This window comes from Phyllostomus discolor, chromosome 9, assembly GCF_004126475.2.
Source record: "Phyllostomus discolor isolate MPI-MPIP mPhyDis1 chromosome 9, mPhyDis1.pri.v3, whole genome shotgun sequence".
NCBI classification, from domain to species: domain Eukaryota; kingdom Metazoa; phylum Chordata; class Mammalia; order Chiroptera; family Phyllostomidae; genus Phyllostomus; species Phyllostomus discolor.
In genome coordinates this window covers 85653311-85670505 of record NC_040911.2, presented here as the reverse complement: position 1 = coordinate 85670505, position 17195 = coordinate 85653311, and the positions used below count along the sequence as shown (strand labels likewise).

Sequence of the window (17195 nt, the reverse complement as noted above, 5' to 3'; positions counted from 1 at the left end):
TTTTCTTGTGAGTTTTCCTTTCTTGGTGGTATCTTTTGTGGATGGTGCTTCCTGAAGATTCAGGGAGTTTACATACTGATGCGGCACTCACTGTTTATTGAACACATTCCAGCCAGGAGTGGAGGATGGAGACAGGAGTAGGTATGAGGGCTGGTTGACGTGTGCAGATGTCGTGGGGTTTTTCTGGTAACTATTATGCCTCGCTGCAGTATTTGGCAGCTGTCAAGCAGAATAGGTCAGGGTGACCTGGGCCAATTAGAGCTTCTCGGTCCACATTTTCTCTTTTGTATAATGGGGTTATTCATAGCTATGCTGCGAGGATACTGTAAAGATGAAATAATGCATAAAAATATTCTGATATGCCTGGCCAATACTAAGCATTCAATAAATGAAAGTGATGATATTGATTCCATAGGGATTTACAGTTTTTAACACGTCTTCACATCGATTTAATCCTGACACAAGTCCTATGAGGTGGGCATTATCATGACTCCCATTTCACAGGTGAGCAAAGTTATGCTTAGAGAATTGAGTGATGAGACCAAGGTCGACATGGAGCTATCCGTGGCTGAGCAGGGATCTTAAACCAGGTCTCCTGACCCAGGGTCCCACCTTCCAGTCCTCTCCCCTCATGCCGGGAGTAGTTTGGGGTTTTCCAGACAGGTCTCTTAGTGTGGGACTTCAGGTTCTTTCTGTACTCGACTGTGAATACATGAGGGAGTTAATCTTCTAAACTCTCTTGGAAGTGGGGACTGTGTCGACCTCTTTCCTGAACCCTAAACAGAGCTCGCTCTCATCCCAGTAGGCGTGGCCGTAAGCATTAAAGCCACGCCCATACTAAGGCTTGCCTACAGACCAAAGCTTTGGCCCCATATTGGAAAGTCAGCTGCAACTGCTCCCGCTGCTCCGGGTCTACCACTGAAACTCAAGAGGTGTTCCTGCGATCGAGAGCTCTACCATACGTAGCCCTGCCCTGAAGCCCAAAGCCTTGCACCAGGATGTGCAAGACACATGTTGCATGTGTCTTTTTCTTGTGCTCCTACACGCCTGAGTTACGGACCTGGACCCCAACGGCCAAGCCCATCAGATTCTCCTCCCCAGGATCCTAGGGGGGCGATCCCGACTCGAAGTTCCGCCCCCTTTTTGGCCCCGCCAAGTTCCCGCACTTCACTGGCTCCTCTCCTTACTTCGTGACCTCGCCCCGACGCCCTCGTGATCCCACCCCCAGCAAGTGTCCCACACTTCACATCCTTAGGATCTTCGGCTCACCCCACCCTGCGGCTAGCTTGCCCACAGCCACGCCCCTCACCCTTAGCCACACTCCCAGATAGCCCCGCCCCCAGAGGCTCCACCCCCAGCGGTCGGGGGTAGGTTGGCTGCGGGCCCAGCTGGGCCCCCGGTGCCCTCTGTCCTGGGCGTTTCGTTGGACCGGGCCGGGCACTGCAGGGCTGGGCGAACGCGGCGGCCCGGGGGCTCGTAGTCGAAGATGGCGTCAGGCAGGCGCGCCCCGCGTACCGGGCTGCTGGAACTGCGCACCGGGGCGGGCTCGGGGGCCGGCAGCGAGCGGTGGCAGAGGGTTCTGCTTAGTCTGGCGGAGGACACGCTGACCGTGAGCCCCGCCGACGGCGAGGCCGGCCTGGAGCTCGGCGCCCAGCGGGAGCCGGAGCCCGCGCAGCTCAACGGCGCCGCGGAGCCGGGCGCGGCGCCCCCTCAGCTGCCGGAGGCGCTGCTGCTCCAGCGGCGCCGGGTGACTGTGCGCAAGGCCGACACTGGCGGGCTGGGCATCAGCATCAAAGGTGGGCGAGGGGGCACCAAGGGCGCATGGGTCTCAGGGGCTGGCAGCGTACCAAGGACATGGAGTTGGAGGACTTCTGTCTGGGGGTAAGGGGGTTTGAGGGGACAGAGGCAACCGAGGGCATCCGGAGCACCAAGGTCGGAGAGTTTCGAGAGTCCGAGGTCTCAGTCGAAAAGCAAGAGGCGTGGAGGGGGTTGGGGACGCACCAAGGACACGTGGGTGGGAGTTCTGTGTGGAAGCATAGAGATCTGAGAGAGGTTATCTCTCAGGGGTTGCATGGATATGAAGGACAAGAGGGGCCCCCAGAAAAGCAAAGGATGGAGAAAAGGGATTGAGGCCTGGGAGGTCACTAGGGCAGGGAGGGGGAAGTCCGCCAGACACAAACAAGGTGGGGGCTAGAAGTAAGGCCTGAAATTCACAGTAAAGGGGTTCATGGAAATGAGGCAAAGGCTGGGCTTACAGGCAGGGGACTAGAAAGGACATAGAAATCTGAGGACCCAGGAATGCTGTGTACCTAGGCGGAGAGCTGGGTTTGAGTTTCTCCACCTGACCATCTCCACTTTGAACAGAATTGAGAGGGGTGAACATAATTGTTATTTGTCTCTGTGAGCTCTCAGCTGCCAATACAGCTTTTTAAGGGTGAAACTAGTCTGTATTTGAGGATCAACTGTGTGAACTCAAGTCCCTTCCCATCTTTGGACCTCAATTTCTTCAACTATATAATGAGGCTTATGATAGAGTTGTGATGTTTCTATGAGGAAAGGAGTCTAAAGCACTCACCCTGCCAGCACATAGTAGGTGCCTGGTTAGTTATTGCTGTTAGGTAAGAGGGAAAATGGAGCCCAGGAGCGATTTCTAAAGCAACTAGATGTAAGTGCTTAAAATCCCTGCACACCCCAGCTGTTGGGTTCATGATTCCTGTCACAGTTACTTCTCATGGGCTCAGCTCCCAGCAGTGTGCTGTCTGCCTTAGAAAAGGGTGTCAGCCTTTGTATCATTCTGATTGTGCACCATTCCATCTCCCTGGTGCTGGCTCTGTTCCTGTGCTTCCAGACCTTTTGGTCTGGGTGAGGGGCTGGGTATGGTGGTGTGTGCTAAGTGCTGTGCTTGGTACTCTAGGCCCATCATCCACTTCATCCTGGCAACAAGTAGTAAAATGTAGGGAGCATAATCATTGTTTTGCAGGTGAAGAAACTGAGGCTCAGAAAAGAAATGATTTTCCCAGGGTCACATGGTCGATGAGAAGCAAAGCTGGGATTTGAATCTTAATTATCAGGCTGTTAGATAGTGCCCCGGGGAGTTGATCTTTCCCATGGAAGGGCAAATCCCTATGTAGCCAACCAAATGGGTATAAAAGAGGAAAATGGGGAATCCAGGGAGTAGACATCGACCTTACCCCCAAACTCCAGCATAGGATAGGGCAACAGATCAATCCAGATATTGTGCACTTAATGTGTCAAAGCAGGAACTTACAGTTAATACAGGGTTCCATTTTGCACATAGACAAATAAACTTAGAGAGGAGCAGGGACTTGATAAGGTCATGTAAAGCTACACCCTAGTGCCATACTTCCAGGTGGGGGTGAAGTTACTTTTAGGAGGCATCAGGCAAAGTACCTGGTTCTTTCAAGTCCTTGTATATATAGATTGGGCTGCTGTTGCCATGATGACCTCCCCTCTAGGGTCCAGCCCAGCCCAGGCAGCCAGGAATGATCATAGTTTCACATTGAATTGAAGTCCCCAGTTTCAGGCAGAACAAGGCAGTTATAAATAGAAACCCCTTCCTTTCCTAGGCCTCAAGCTCTGTGCAGTACAATAAGCAAACTGTTGGGCCTACGTGGGGGTCAGGAGAGACTTCCAATCCTGTATCTGCCACCGATTTGTTTTGTAACCTTGGAAAAACAACCACCCTCTCTGGGCCACTAGTTCCCCCTCTTCAGTATTTTGGAGATGGACCACTGTGTGGTATCCGAGGGTCCTACTTTCAGTCTGCCATAGGGTCAACAGTATTGGTTCTGAAGCTGGGAGACCTAGGTTCAAATACATACTGGCTTTGCCACTTACTAGCTGGATGACCTTGGGTAAGGGGCTTCTCTCCACATTTCTCTCCACACTTCAATTTTCCTGTTAGGAAACTGAGCATGCGTATGTGGTTGGGGTGTTGTGAAGACCCAATAAAACACCATTGACAGCATTTAGCACAGTTCGGCACTTGGTACATGGCACTAATGTGACCTGTTATTTCTTATTTTAGATGGATATTTAAGAGTTTGGCAATAAAGCAATTCAGTAAAATGTATTAGCTTTTTGTTGTTGTTTTTTTGCATCAGAAATGCAATTCAGATAGGCCTTTGAAATCTCTAGACTTTAAGGTCTTGGCTTCCAGCTTGGATCCTCGATTGTGAAACTTGAAACCATGGCAATAGTTAATTTTATCATAACACCAAATTATGGGATATCAACGGGTTCCCCTCACTGTGGGAAAATTGCTTAAAATGCAAAATATTCAAGAAAAATTTACTGAAGCACCTTATAAGTTAGTCAAACACTGGTGAACACCCAAAGCATTGGACCAAAAGATCCAGTGACCAAACTATAACATTAAGAATTTAGAAAATGACTTTTTCCTAGTGAAGAAACATTCGCATGTGTTAATCCTACTCTAGTTGCAGAACCTGTGAAGATGAACCCACTGGCACTGGCTGGGGGAGAAGAGGAAAGTTTGTTCCAGATGGAACTGTCTGAGGGATCATAAGGATTTCTGTACGTGGTAAAGGGAAGAATAAATCACCTGTTGAAAGATTGCATATTTTTCCCAGGTCTAAAGAAAGAACAAAGCATGTATAATGGACTCCAACTCTTGGAAGAGATCAAAAATGGAATTTTCAAGCAATTTCTTGTATAATCTAGCTGTTCAAATTTGCATATAATCATTTCAGACTTTATAAATAAAAGTTTTTTTTTAACTTTCAAGAAGAAAGTGACTTATTGGTACTATTAATGTCTTAAACTTCTAAGATTCTTTATTTAATTTTTTAAATTGTTGTTCAGACTTCTAAGATTCTTTACTGAAATTCTCTTTACCCTCCCAATTACGCTTTCCCAGACTGGCCTGGGCACCTCAAGAGGCTTTCAAAAATAATTTTGCCTTGACATGACTCCCAAGTGTTGGAGTGTCTGCTTCAGTTTTATCCTCTTTCTATGCCTGTGCAGGAGGCCGGGAGAACAAGATGCCTATTCTCATTTCCAAGATCTTCAAGGGCCTGGCAGCTGACCAGACAGAGGCCCTCTTTGTGGGGGATGCTATCCTGTCCGTGAATGGGGAAGACCTTTCCTCTGCCACCCATGATGAGGCGGTGCAGGTTCTGAAGAAGACAGGCAAAGAGGTGGTACTGGAGGGTAAGCACTGGGGAACCTAGGGTGTTTAGTTTCCCTCCTCCCAGGCCTCAAGCAGTGGGGACTGGGAGGTGGGCAAAGTTGAACACAAACAGAACTTGGGGACCTGCCTTGAGATAGCAAGGGGTGGGGGTGGGAGAGTTAGCCCAGAGCCAGACAGACCTGGGTTTCATTTCCTCTGCCCTACTCTGTACCTTTGTGGTGAGTGACTGACTTGAGGGAAGAGAGAGGAAAGGACTAGAGGTGGGACTGCTAAGATTTGTTCCTGAGGAACCAAAAGAGCTCTTAAGTCCAGGTTCTTCTGGTCCTCAGGGGCCCTGAAACCCTAAGACCCATCCTCCTTTAGAAGAAGACTTGGCCTTTATGTAGCAGAATATCAAATCCAGCAAGGATCAGAGAGGAGGTTTATTTTATTTTTATTTTTATTTTTTTTCTGGTCGGGGAACCTTGGAGGTTTCCCTCTACTATCCCCTCACTGTGTGGTCTTGGAGAGACCTTTGCCTTCTCTGGGCCTCAGTTTCCTCATTGGTTGTCACAGACCTCTTGCTGTGGTTCTTGCATATCTGCCTTTCACCATCTTTCTGCTTTGCTCAGCCCTTTCTTCAAACTCCACGCTGCCAGTTCCGGAAGTTGTGGGGGCCAGAGGAATGCGTCTGGCTCATGGCCCAGAACAAGCACAGGGAGGTGGTGGGGGTGATGGAGAATGCCATGCTGGGCTGAGCCCATGCCCATGCTGACAGGTTACCTTTGTTTCCCCATGAGGTTGCTTAAGAGGCCACAGAAGCAAATAGCCTCTGGGTCTCTGGGTGATCTTTGGCATTCTTGTAGCTCTGGCCTCGGTTCTCTCCCAGTTTTGTTTTATTTTTATATTTTAGATGTATCTATTTAAATGCTACTGGTGTACTTTTTATTTATAATAATAATAGTAATTATTTGTTACTGGTGCACTTTTAATTTTAATTTATTTGTTTATATTTTACTGGTGCACTTTCTTATTTTTATTTATTTTGTATTTTTATTTATTTATTTTTAAAGACTATTTATTTATTTATTTATTTTTAGAGAGGGGAAGGGAGGGAGAAAGAGAGGGAGAGGGTGAGAAACATCAACATGTGGTTGCCTCTTGCACGCCCCCAACTGGGGACCTGGTCTACAACCCAGGCTTGTGCCCTGACTGGGAATCAACTGGTGACATTTTGGTTTACAGGCCAGCACTCAATCCACTGAGCCACACCAGGCAAGACATACTGATGCACTTTTAAAATATACAGTGTATATTTTTAAAAAGCCAACTCTGCAGTATTGGTCCCTAAAAGCTTAAGTACATCAATCATATTTAACAGCAATGGTCAATAACAAAACCACACGTAAATGATATGGATGTAAGAGACTTTTCCTCCCTGATGCCTCATTACTTTGATATTTATAGCCCACAATGCAGTTTGAGACAATTGAAATTCATCAAAATGTCATATTTTGGTTGACTCAAAGAGCTCTTTTAGTTTCTGCCATTTGAAAGTTTAGTCTATAGATGGCAACATTTTTTTTAAAGATTTTATTTATTTATTTTTAGAGAGAAGGGGAAGGAGGGAAAAAGAGGGAGAGAAGCATCAATGTGTGGTTGCCTCTCACATGCCCTCTACTGGGGACCTGGCCCACAAGCCAGGCATGTGCCCTGACTGGGAATCAAACCAGTGACCCTTTGGCTGATAGGCTGGCATTCAATCCACTGTTACACCAGCTGGGGTGCAAAACTTTTACTGTAGACACATTTCTAATACACACTGAGGTCCCCCTTAGACCCTCAGCTCCTCATCTTTAGGGTGAAAATATCTCTATCTAGGTTCTCAGTGTGGATCATTCTAAGAAGGTAGCATATTTGAGTGTTAGACACTTGAAGCATCTCCTGGTTTGGGAGCTAATACCCAGACCTTCCATCTAACTCATTTATTCCATTCCCTTCTAAGTCAAGAAACATTTGCAGACACCTACTGTGTATCTGGTGTGCAGAACAAGAGTCAGAAGCTAAACTAGACCCAGGTCCTCTCCCAAAGTAACTCATCATATAGTGGGAGAGATAAAACACAAACACTGACTCCTCCACACAAACTGTTTAAAAATCAGTTTCTAAAAACCTGCCTGCTCTGTGGCGAATCTCTGGCCTTGGGTAAGAAAGACCCTTGTCTTCTCTCATCCTCAGTTTCCGTATCAGCTGGGGTTAGATTGGAACAGAGATGACCAATAGCTTTCATGTTGAGTTTCAGCTTCTATGGTGGAACTGGGAGTTCCACATTTAGAAAGATTGGGACCTCTTGTCTGGACTCAGCAGAAAGGAGCTGGAGTTGATGAGCAAGGTCTACCATGAATATAGCAGGGAAGAGAAGTAACACGTGTACCATCCCAGGACTGGGGGTCTCTAATGCTTATGTTCTCTGAGATTTTTCATAGGGCAAGAACTTTCCTTGGTAAACCCTGCCCCAGGTCTCCAGCTGAGGCTGGGCCTCTCTCTCGTCCAGGGTAGGATTTGGCACGTAGTACGCATTCTATAAATGTTAGTAACTCACCTTCTGTTTCATTGCATTTATATAGAATTGATAGTATTTCCTCCTTAAGTGTTTAGTAGCATTCTCCAAGGAAGCCAGCCACCTTTATTTATTTATTTTTTAAATTTAAAAAAAAACTTAAATTGTGTTTAGAGAGACAGAGAGGAAGGGTGGGGAAGGAGAAGGTGAGAGCAAGCGAGAGAGAGAGAGAGAAATAGAAACACCAACCTTTTGTTCCACTTGTCTATGCATTCATTGGTTGAATCTTGTATGTGCACTGACCAGCAATCTAATTGGCAATGTTGGTACATCTGGATGATACTCTAGCCAACTGAACTACCTGGCCAGGGCAATTTTTATTGATTTTAGAGAGAAAGAGAGAGAAACATTGATTTGTTGTTCCACTTATTTATGCATTTCTTGGTTGCTTCTTGTATGTGCCCTGACTGGGGATGGAACCTGCAACCTTGGCGTATGGGGACGACACTATAACCAACTGCGCAACCCAGCCAGGGCCCATTGGTTGAGTTTTTTTTAAAGCTTTCCTTCCTTCCTTCCTTCCTTCCTTTCTTCCTTCCTTCCTTCCTTCCTTCCTTCCTTCCTTCCTTCCTTCCTTCCTTCCTTCCTTCCTTCCATTGATCTCAGAGAGAGAGAGGGGCAGGGAGAAGGAGAGAAACATTGTTCCACTTATTTATCCATTCATTGGTTGCTTCTTGTATGTGTCCTGGTAGGGGACTGAACCTGCAACCTTGGCGTATCCAGACAATGCTGTAACCAACTGAGCAACCCGGCTAAGGCTGATTTTTATGTCTTTAATAAGGGGATTTAGAGGATCTATTTTTTCAATACTACAATGACTTTATTTTGTTATTTTTTTACTTTTCCCCTCTCCATTTACTTTATTGTATTTTCTTCCATTACTGCTTATCCCCCTTACACCTCCTTCTCCCTGCAATCAACATACTGTTGTCCATGTCCATGAATCCTTTTTCTATTTTTTCTTTTTTAATATTTTATTTATTTTTACAGAGAAGAGAAAGGAGGGAGATAGAAAGAAAGAGAAACATCAATGTGTGGTTGCCTCTCACGTGTCCCCCACTAGGGACCTGGCCTGGAACCCAGGCATATACCCTGACTGGGAATCGAACTGGCGACCCTTTGGTTGACAGCCCATGCTCAATCCACTGAGCTACACCAGCCAGGGCTCTATTTTTTTCCTGAATGAATTTTGATAGTTTATGTCTTTCAAAGAGTTTGTCCATTTCATTCAAACTATCAGGTTTATTGACATAAAGTCATTTATTATTCCTCCCTTTTGGATGAGAGCCCTCTTCTGGTTTCTTTCTCTCCCCTCCCTTTGTACCTGCTCTCTCTATTCAGTGGTTTTGAGGGCACTCTCAGTCTCATAGCTGAGCAAACCTACCAGATCACCAACATGTCACAAGTACTGAGACAGGGTCTGCCCAGGGATTGGAGTAAGAAGTGGCCACTTCTCTCTGGGTGGTCAGGAAAGACTTCCTGGAGGAGAGGATGCTAGTAGCACTTTATGAACAATAAGTAGACATGTATATGGGGTGGAGGAAGGGCATTACAGGCAGGAGAGCTGTGTGAACAAAACCATAGAGGGGTGAAGTGACTTCACTTACCTAAGGGCTTGCCTGGGAAGTAACTCAGCTTTACCTGAGCCTATGCTGTGAGGAAGGGAGTGGAAAGAGGAGGCTAACCAGCCTGACAGATCCTGCAGGGCCTTGGATGCCAAGCTAAAGGAATTGGACTTTCTCTGGAGGGAAAGGAAGAGACATTAAAAAGTTCTCAGCAGGGGCTGGCACAGTCAGCTCTGAACTTTAGCAGCATCAGTCTGGTTTGGAGGGAGGCACCGGTAGATGCAGAATGGCAATGAGGAGACTGGAGTCATGAACAGGAGGGAGATGGTTTGATCTAAGCAGGTGTGGGTAAGAAGAAGAACCTGGAGGTTGTGGCCTTGTTAATTTTCCCCAGCTTTTTCTTAGATTAAGTCTGGTTTGAGCTGCTTTTCCCGGCCCAGCAGGCTTATGGAAGGAGGTAACTTCACCAAGGCAACAAAGGGATGAGGATGGGATGGGTACTGGAGTCAAGAATCTTTTAATTGCATGAATTATCTGAGAAGCCTGAGCATGTGAGGGAGCTAAGATCCTGAGTTGTGGCTGATCCTTGAGATTTGGAGGAGTCTGTGGAGAAGCTAAGGGCTGGGCAGTGGCCTGAGTCTGGAGCCAGTGCTCTTGGCAGCCTGTCTGGGCCTAGGTTCTCTGCTAGAACCCAATCACTGGCCACATTGTTTAGAACTTCCCTGCCTCCATTCCACTCAGAAGGCTGCCTCCAAGGGGTCTGTCCTGTGGATGAGAACTTGGCAGGACAGCTGGGCATCTTTCCCGAGGCCTGGGTCTTGGTGGGTACAGAGCTCCCTGACAACGCCCTAGAAGAACAGAAGTCACGACAAACTCTGGGTGCCGGCCAGGTATCTACTTCTCTGGCCTGAGTCAGGGGCCCAAGCTGGGCATCAGCAACCCCAGCCTGCCTCCTGGACCTTTTCTTCTGTGATATCAGTGGTTTGCACAAATGTCTTGAGCCTGTTCTCAATCACAGGGATGTGTTTGTGACCAGAGTCTGAGCTCAAACTGGCAGCCAACACACATCCTCCTGATGCTTAGAGAGGCCCATTGTGTGCACAGACCTGGAGCCAGAGCTAGCTGGGCCCTTGAAGACCAGGCCTGTGGGAAAAGGGGACAGCCAAATGCCTCCCCTCTCTCCACCCCTAGTGTAGCTGGTGAGATGGGCAATACTGAGCCTGTGATACATTAAAAAAATTACTAAAGAACTGTGAAAATTAATAAAATTAATTTTGGTATTTGTACAAAAGGCAAGTACATCCCACATAACTTAAAAAAGATACAGGAATAGAGTTAATGTGTACATAAAAGGCACATACAGTAATAGGAATTGCTATGATCCCTGTGTTACAGTCACCGAGCTTTGTTGAGAATAAATAACTTTAATCAAGTCATACAACCAATGAATTGGTGAACTCAGAATTCAAACCAAGCTCTATCTGGCTGCAGAGGCCACTCTTGCCTCAGCCTTGAATAATACCTACCTTGTATAGTTATTTGCAAGATTGAAAAATAATATGTGGAGCCCTGGCAGGTGTGGCTCAGCAGACTGAGCACTGGACTTCGAAGCAGAGGGTCATCAGTTCAATTCCCAGTCAGGGCACATGCTTGGGTTGCAGGCCAGGTTTCTGGTGGGGGGCCCCTGAGAGGCAACCACACATTAATATTTCCCTTTCTTTCCCCTCCCTTCCCTTCTCTCTAAAAATAAATAAATAAGTAAGGCCCTGGCTCATGTGGCTCAGTGGACTGAGTGCTGGCCTGCGAACCAAAGGGTTGCCAGTTCGATTCCCAGTCAGGGCATGTGCCTGTGTTTTGGGCCAGGTCCCCAGGTGGGGCATGCAAAAGGCAACCACACATTGGTGTTTCTCTCCTTCTCTTTTTCCCTCCACTTCCGTCTCTCTAGAAATAACGAAATAAAATCTTTAAAAAATAATAATAAAAGTAAATAAGTAAATAAAATAAAATTAATCAGAATTAAATAAAATACTAAAAATAATATGTGGAGAATTTGAGGTCTTGTCCAACATGTGTTGTCAATTTGGCTCAAATAAACTTTTTTTTTTAAGATTTCATTTATTTATTTTTAGAGAGGGGAAGGGAGGGAGAAAGAGAGAGAGAGAAACATCAGTGTGTGGTTGCCTCTGATATGGCCCCCACTGGGGACCTGGCCCACAACCCAGGCATGTGCCCTGACTGGGAATCAAACCTGCGACCCTTTGGTTCGAAGCCCATGCTTAATCCACTGAGTTACGCCAGCCAGGGCTAAATAAACTCTTATAAGAGTTTATTTTTAATTTTTATAAAAATTAAAAAATATACGTGTGAGGTACATGTAATGTGTTGAGGCCAGTGCCTACTGTAAACACTTAGTTATTTATTTTGTTTGCTTTGTATAAGGATGAGACAATGTGTTTGAAGTGCATAGCACACGATAAGCATTCAATAAAAGTCAACCTTTATTATCATCACATCAACATCAGCAGCATTGTTGTTTTCTTCAGTAAACTCAGAGGCCTTTGAGGGCCGGAATCATGTGTAGTTTGTCTCCCAGCCCCAGGCCTGGCACTGAGCCCAGCGCATATTAGATCTTGGTGTGTGTTTGGGGAATGATCACTAGCGTGCATCTCTGACCTTTTCTACTCTATCTTTAACCTTGTCAGTTGCAGTTTACTTTCCTAAATGTTCAAGATGTGGCCGAAGGCTCAAGCTGGCCATGACTGACTCCTGAGAATTTCTGTCATGAGTTCTTATAACTCCAAGTCCAGGCCCCTGCCAGACTTCTCCCCGGGGAGATGGACGCTGCCAGGTGCCCTGCCCAAATTTGGCTCAGTGCATCACTGCCATCAAAAGTGGGATGTTATTAATGGCTGAATCTAATTTGAGGTTACCCGAGTCGACTTTGCCAAGTGATGCCATGCTCCTGAGGTGCCTGTGGGACTCTTGTCCTAGGACCAGAGTCATGAATGTGGCTCCCGTTCAGTTCCCCCATGACTGCAAAGACCTGTTGTTCTAATTATTGTTTTCAAGGGAACATAATTTGGCTACGCACACACCACGTACACACACACAGCTTTGGGCCATGTGACTCCCCACAGACAAACTTGGGCTTAATGCAGCCTTGGCCTGTTCCCTGGATCTTGATTAAAATTCCTGTAGGGCTCTGGAGGGGGTTCTGGCCTTAATTAGCTGTGTGAGCCTGGCTGCTGATGATGGTAAAGGAAATAATAATGATAATATGATAATTATAGTGATGGTAGTGTCTGTTGTTCATGGAATACCTATAATGTGCTAGGCACTGTACAAGGTGTGTTCCATATGTAATCTCAGTGATTCCTCAAAACTACCCTGTGAATTAGGTATATTATTAATCTCATTGTGCATATGAGAACAATGAAGCTCAGAGAGGTGAAGCTACTTGCCCAAGGTCATACAGCAAGAGAAATGGAATTTGAGCTCAGATCTGTCAGATGCAAAAACCCATGTTCTTAAATGTTTATACTGCACTGCAAGTCATTTAACCCCTTTGAGACTCCATTTATTCAATTTATTCAACTGTCAAATAAGGACACAGATCCATTTCATTGAAATGGTGCATTAGTTGAAGATGTGTTTATGAGGGTAGAGCTTGGTACTTGGGTACGTAGGAGGTGCTCAACGAGTACTTCTTTCCAAGATCCTAGAACCTTTTGCTTCTAGAAGAGTTGATGAGGGCCTCATCCCTGAATCCTGGCTTAGATGACTTAGAATGTGGTGGTATATTTTTAAAAAGTAGATTTAAAAGAAAATGTAGATTTAAAAGTAGTAGATTTAAAAGAAAACATAAAATGTAATATATGCTTATTAAAAAAACCCCGGGGGAGTATAAAGCAATCATCTTTTCATAGGGATAACCACTGTTGATATTTTCACATTCTTCTAGAAAGTTTCCACATTTTTTCTTTGTTTTGTTTTAAATATTTTATTTATTTATTTTCAGAGGAGAGGAAAGGGGGGAGAAAGTGAGGGGGAAAAACATCAGTATGCTAGAGAAACATCAATTGGTTCCATCTCATCTGCTCTCCACCAGGGACCTGGCCCACAACCCAGGCATGTGCCCTAACTGGGAATCAAACCAGCAACCTTTTGGTTTGTAGGCTGGTGCTCAATCCACTGAGCCACACTAGCCAGCACTCCACATTTTTTAAATTTTATTTTGTTTTATTTATTTTTATTTTTAGAGAGAGGGAGGGAGAAAGAGAGGGAGAGAAACATCGATTGAGAGAGAGACATTGATAGGTTGCCTCTTGAATGCCCCAGCTGGGGACCTGGCCCACAACCCAGGCAAGTACCCTGACTAGGAATCGAACTGGCAACCTTTTGGTTCACAGGCTGGCGCTCAGTCCACTGAACTGCACCAGTCAGGGCTCCACATTTGTTTTTATTATTTAACAAGTTGAGAACATACTTCCAACTCAGTACACATAAGGAGAGAAAGTCATCGATTTGTTGTTCCACTATATACATTCACTGATTGATTCTTTTTTTTTTTTAAGATTTTATTTATTTATTTTTAGAGAGGGAAGGGAGGGAGATAGAGAGAGAGAGAGAGAGAGAGAGAGAGAAAGAGAGAGAGAAACATGGATGTGCAGTTGCTGGGGGTCATGGCCTGCAACTCAGGCATGTACCCTGACTGGGAATTGAACCTGTGACACTTTGATTTGCAGCTTGCACTCAATCCACTGAGCTACGCCAGCCAGGCTCATTCTTTTTAATGATTGTATAACATCCCATTATTGAGATTTGTACATTCATTTCACAGGTATTTATTGAGCCCTGTCTCTGTGCCAGGACTCAGAGACACCAGTAGGCACTGGTGATACAGCCATAAACCAGACTGAGTCAGGAAGCTTGTATCTTGTATTTAGCAGCCCTTACCCACAGACTTCCTAGTTGTTCCTAGTCCCTTGAACCAAAGACAATGGTGCTGTGACCTCTGTGCACCTATGAGCATTAATCTGAAGCAGGGCTCCTGTGAGGGGTATTGTTAGTTCAAAGAATTCATGTGCCTTTAGGATCTCGGGTGGTGCCCCCCATGCTGTACAAGGGTGTGGTGAGGTGAGATTTTTTTGCTCCAGAGTGTGGCAACCTAGACTCTGTTGATCAGTCCTGCTGCAGGGCCTGCCAGAGTCTCGAACTATTTATAGTCCAGCCTAGCTAGACCAGCAGGACTTTAAAGGTCATCCCTTCTAGAGCCTGTTGGAATTCCACATCTACTCTGCACCATCCTGGGTAGCAGGGTGGGCACCCTGGACTTGAATCGTTATAGTATCTTACCCAGAGAGCCGATATATAGTGCTCATTATATAGGCAAAGAAATGGAGGCTCAGAGGGACCCCCTTGGGGCTTGCCAAGACCAGAGAGCAAGTGACAGGGCCTGGATTGAAATCTTTGTCACCACATTGTGTATCTATCCCCTTATACAGTTAAACTGAGAACAGCCACAGAAATAATAACCACACTACTGTTTATTGAAGACCTATTCTATGCCAGGCAGGGCAAAGTGCCTTTCAGGTATTGAATCTCAATATGCTGGGCAGTAGGTGTATTTTGCTCCCATTATAAAGATACTAGAAAAGAAAATAAGAAAGATAATATAAAGAAAAAAGAGGCTTGCAGAAAGTCAAGTCACTTGTCTAAGGTCACAGAGCAAGGAACTTAAACCCAAGCCTGCCTCACTTGAGCTTAATTCTACATTGTCTCTCCAGGCTGAGAAGCCCCAGGTCTGTCAATATTCATTCATTTAACAGATTTTTTTACTTACTGATTACCTTGTAGATGTCAGGTACTACCCAGATGCTGGGGATATCCTACTAAACAAGAAAACAAAGCCCTGGCTGGCGTAGCTCAGTGGATTGAGTGCGGGCTGGGAACCAAAGTGTCCCAGGTTCGATTCCCAGCCAGGGTACATTCCTGGGTTGCAGGCCATAACCCCCAGCAACCGCACATTGATGTCTCTCTCTCTCTCTCTCTCTCTCTCTTTCTCTGTCTCTCTCTCTCCCCCCTCCCCCCCTAAAAATAAATAAATAAAATCTAAAAAAACAAAACAAAAAAAAACCCCCAAGAAAACAGGTCCCTGCCCTCATGGAACTGCCATTTTGGTTGGAGGAGAAAGGCCATAGACTAGTAAACAAATGGATAGATCATGTCATTTCAGGTGGGGGCTAGTAAGTGATCACCCACTGAACAGACAATGAACAACTTGAGCTTAGAGGACAGTCTTCAGCCAAGACTCAAAGCCAAGATATTCAGTAAGAAACTGGGATAATTTATGGAGCACTGGGATAAGTACTGGGGATATTGCATTGATCCAAAAGATACATATTCCCTTTGCAACAAGTATGTTCCTCCTAATTGTCCTGGGCCAGGCAAACGGTCCTGCCTTGTCTGTTCCTTTTGTTTTTAGTGGAATCTACTCCTGGGTCCTTGGGGCCAGGCCTGGGTCCTGGCTTGTCTCCTTGGCAGGGCTGGGAATCAGGGCCTCTGGAATGGGCAGTGTTTGTGTCTATCTTAGCTTCACTGAGAAGGGAGGGCCCACGTGTCACTGCTTTATCAGGCTCCTGGGCCAGGATCTTGGCTGGGGAGGGTGTGGATACCAACTGAGTCTATCTGTGGAGTCTCAAGAATGTTGGCTGCAGGGCCACAGTTGTGCCCTCAGCTTTTCAGTCTACAGCCTTTGGGCAGCTCTGCCCTGCTTGGTGGGGTGACTCAGGTAGAAATCAGAGCAGAGAGGAGGCCCCAGAACTGGTCTATTTATGGTCACTCTCTGGGGCCCCTAGGACCTCACCCCCGCTCTGGGACAGGCTGATTAGTTTGTGACATCCAAGCCCTGTTTTGGGCACCAGCTGGTGTGCTGTCCATTTATAGTTCCGGGACAGCCTGGGTGCACAGGGGCTCTAGCAGTTTTTCTGGCTTAGAAGTTGACAAGTGTTCATTTGTGGAACACATAGCATAGGAGATCCCTGCTGCATTCTGGGGACACGGATGAGTCAGACGAGGTCCCCACCCTCACAGTGCTCCCAGTCTGGTGGAGGATGCAGATCTCCACACAGACAGAGGGGAGTGGGCTCTAGGGGACTGCACAGTGACAGCTTTGGTGGATCCAGCATGGTGTGTGGGGAGGCTTCCTAGAGGGGTGATGTTTGAGCTGTCCTGGGACCTCCTGGGCTGTATCCCCTTCTTCCTCCTGCTGAATGAACCTGTTCTGTGCTGGCATTTATTTCTCTGGTCACAGAAACTGACTCTGGATTTGAATTGAGCCCGGTTTCCATCCTCTAGCAGCTCCCATTTTGGTGGGAGAGACAACCCCAACACAAAATAGCAACAACAGAGTTCCGAGAAGTGTGGGGAGGGGTGGATGATAGGTAAGAAATTCATATTTCTTGAGTCCCTAGCCTGTGCCACATGTTTTATGTCATCTCATTTAATGCTAACATCTCTCTGAGGTGTTGGAATTAAATCTTTGTCTGTCACCACATTGTGTATCTATCCCCTTATGCTGTTACACTGAGAACAGCTGCAGAAATAATAACCACACTACTCTTTATTGAAGACCTATTCTATACCAGGCAGGGCAAAGTGCCTTTCAGGGGCAAAATCCCAATATGCTGGGCAGTAGGTATATTTTGCTCCCATTTTAAAGATGAGAAAATAGAGGCTCGCAAAAAGTCAAGTCACTTGTCCAAGGTCACAGAGCAAGGAATTAAACCCAAGCCTGCCTTACTCCAGAGTCCTCTAGTAACTCCCTAGAGGACTCTGGAGAATGACATTGTCATTCTTT

At 46.1% G+C, this 17195-nt stretch overlaps 1 protein-coding gene and 1 non-coding gene across 2 annotated transcripts in view; both read left to right on the top strand.

The window, feature by feature from the left end:
• Nucleotides 1-1362: 1362 nt before the first annotated feature.
• The window catches only part of SNTA1 (syntrophin alpha 1), a 28138-nt gene continuing 12305 nt past the window's right edge, over nt 1363-17195 (top strand). The window contains exons 1-2 of the mRNA XM_028524841.2: nt 1363-1796; nt 5008-5193. Coding sequence (XP_028380642.1) covers nt 1487-1796; nt 5008-5193 — 496 coding nt within the window. The 5' untranslated portion in view covers nt 1363-1486. The remainder of the gene's footprint in view (nt 1797-5007; nt 5194-17195) is intronic.
• On the top strand, nt 4420-4544 carry LOC114507148. Its single transcript, XR_003685419.1, has one exon. It is a non-coding gene; the product is annotated as a small nucleolar RNA SNORD22 (small nucleolar RNA).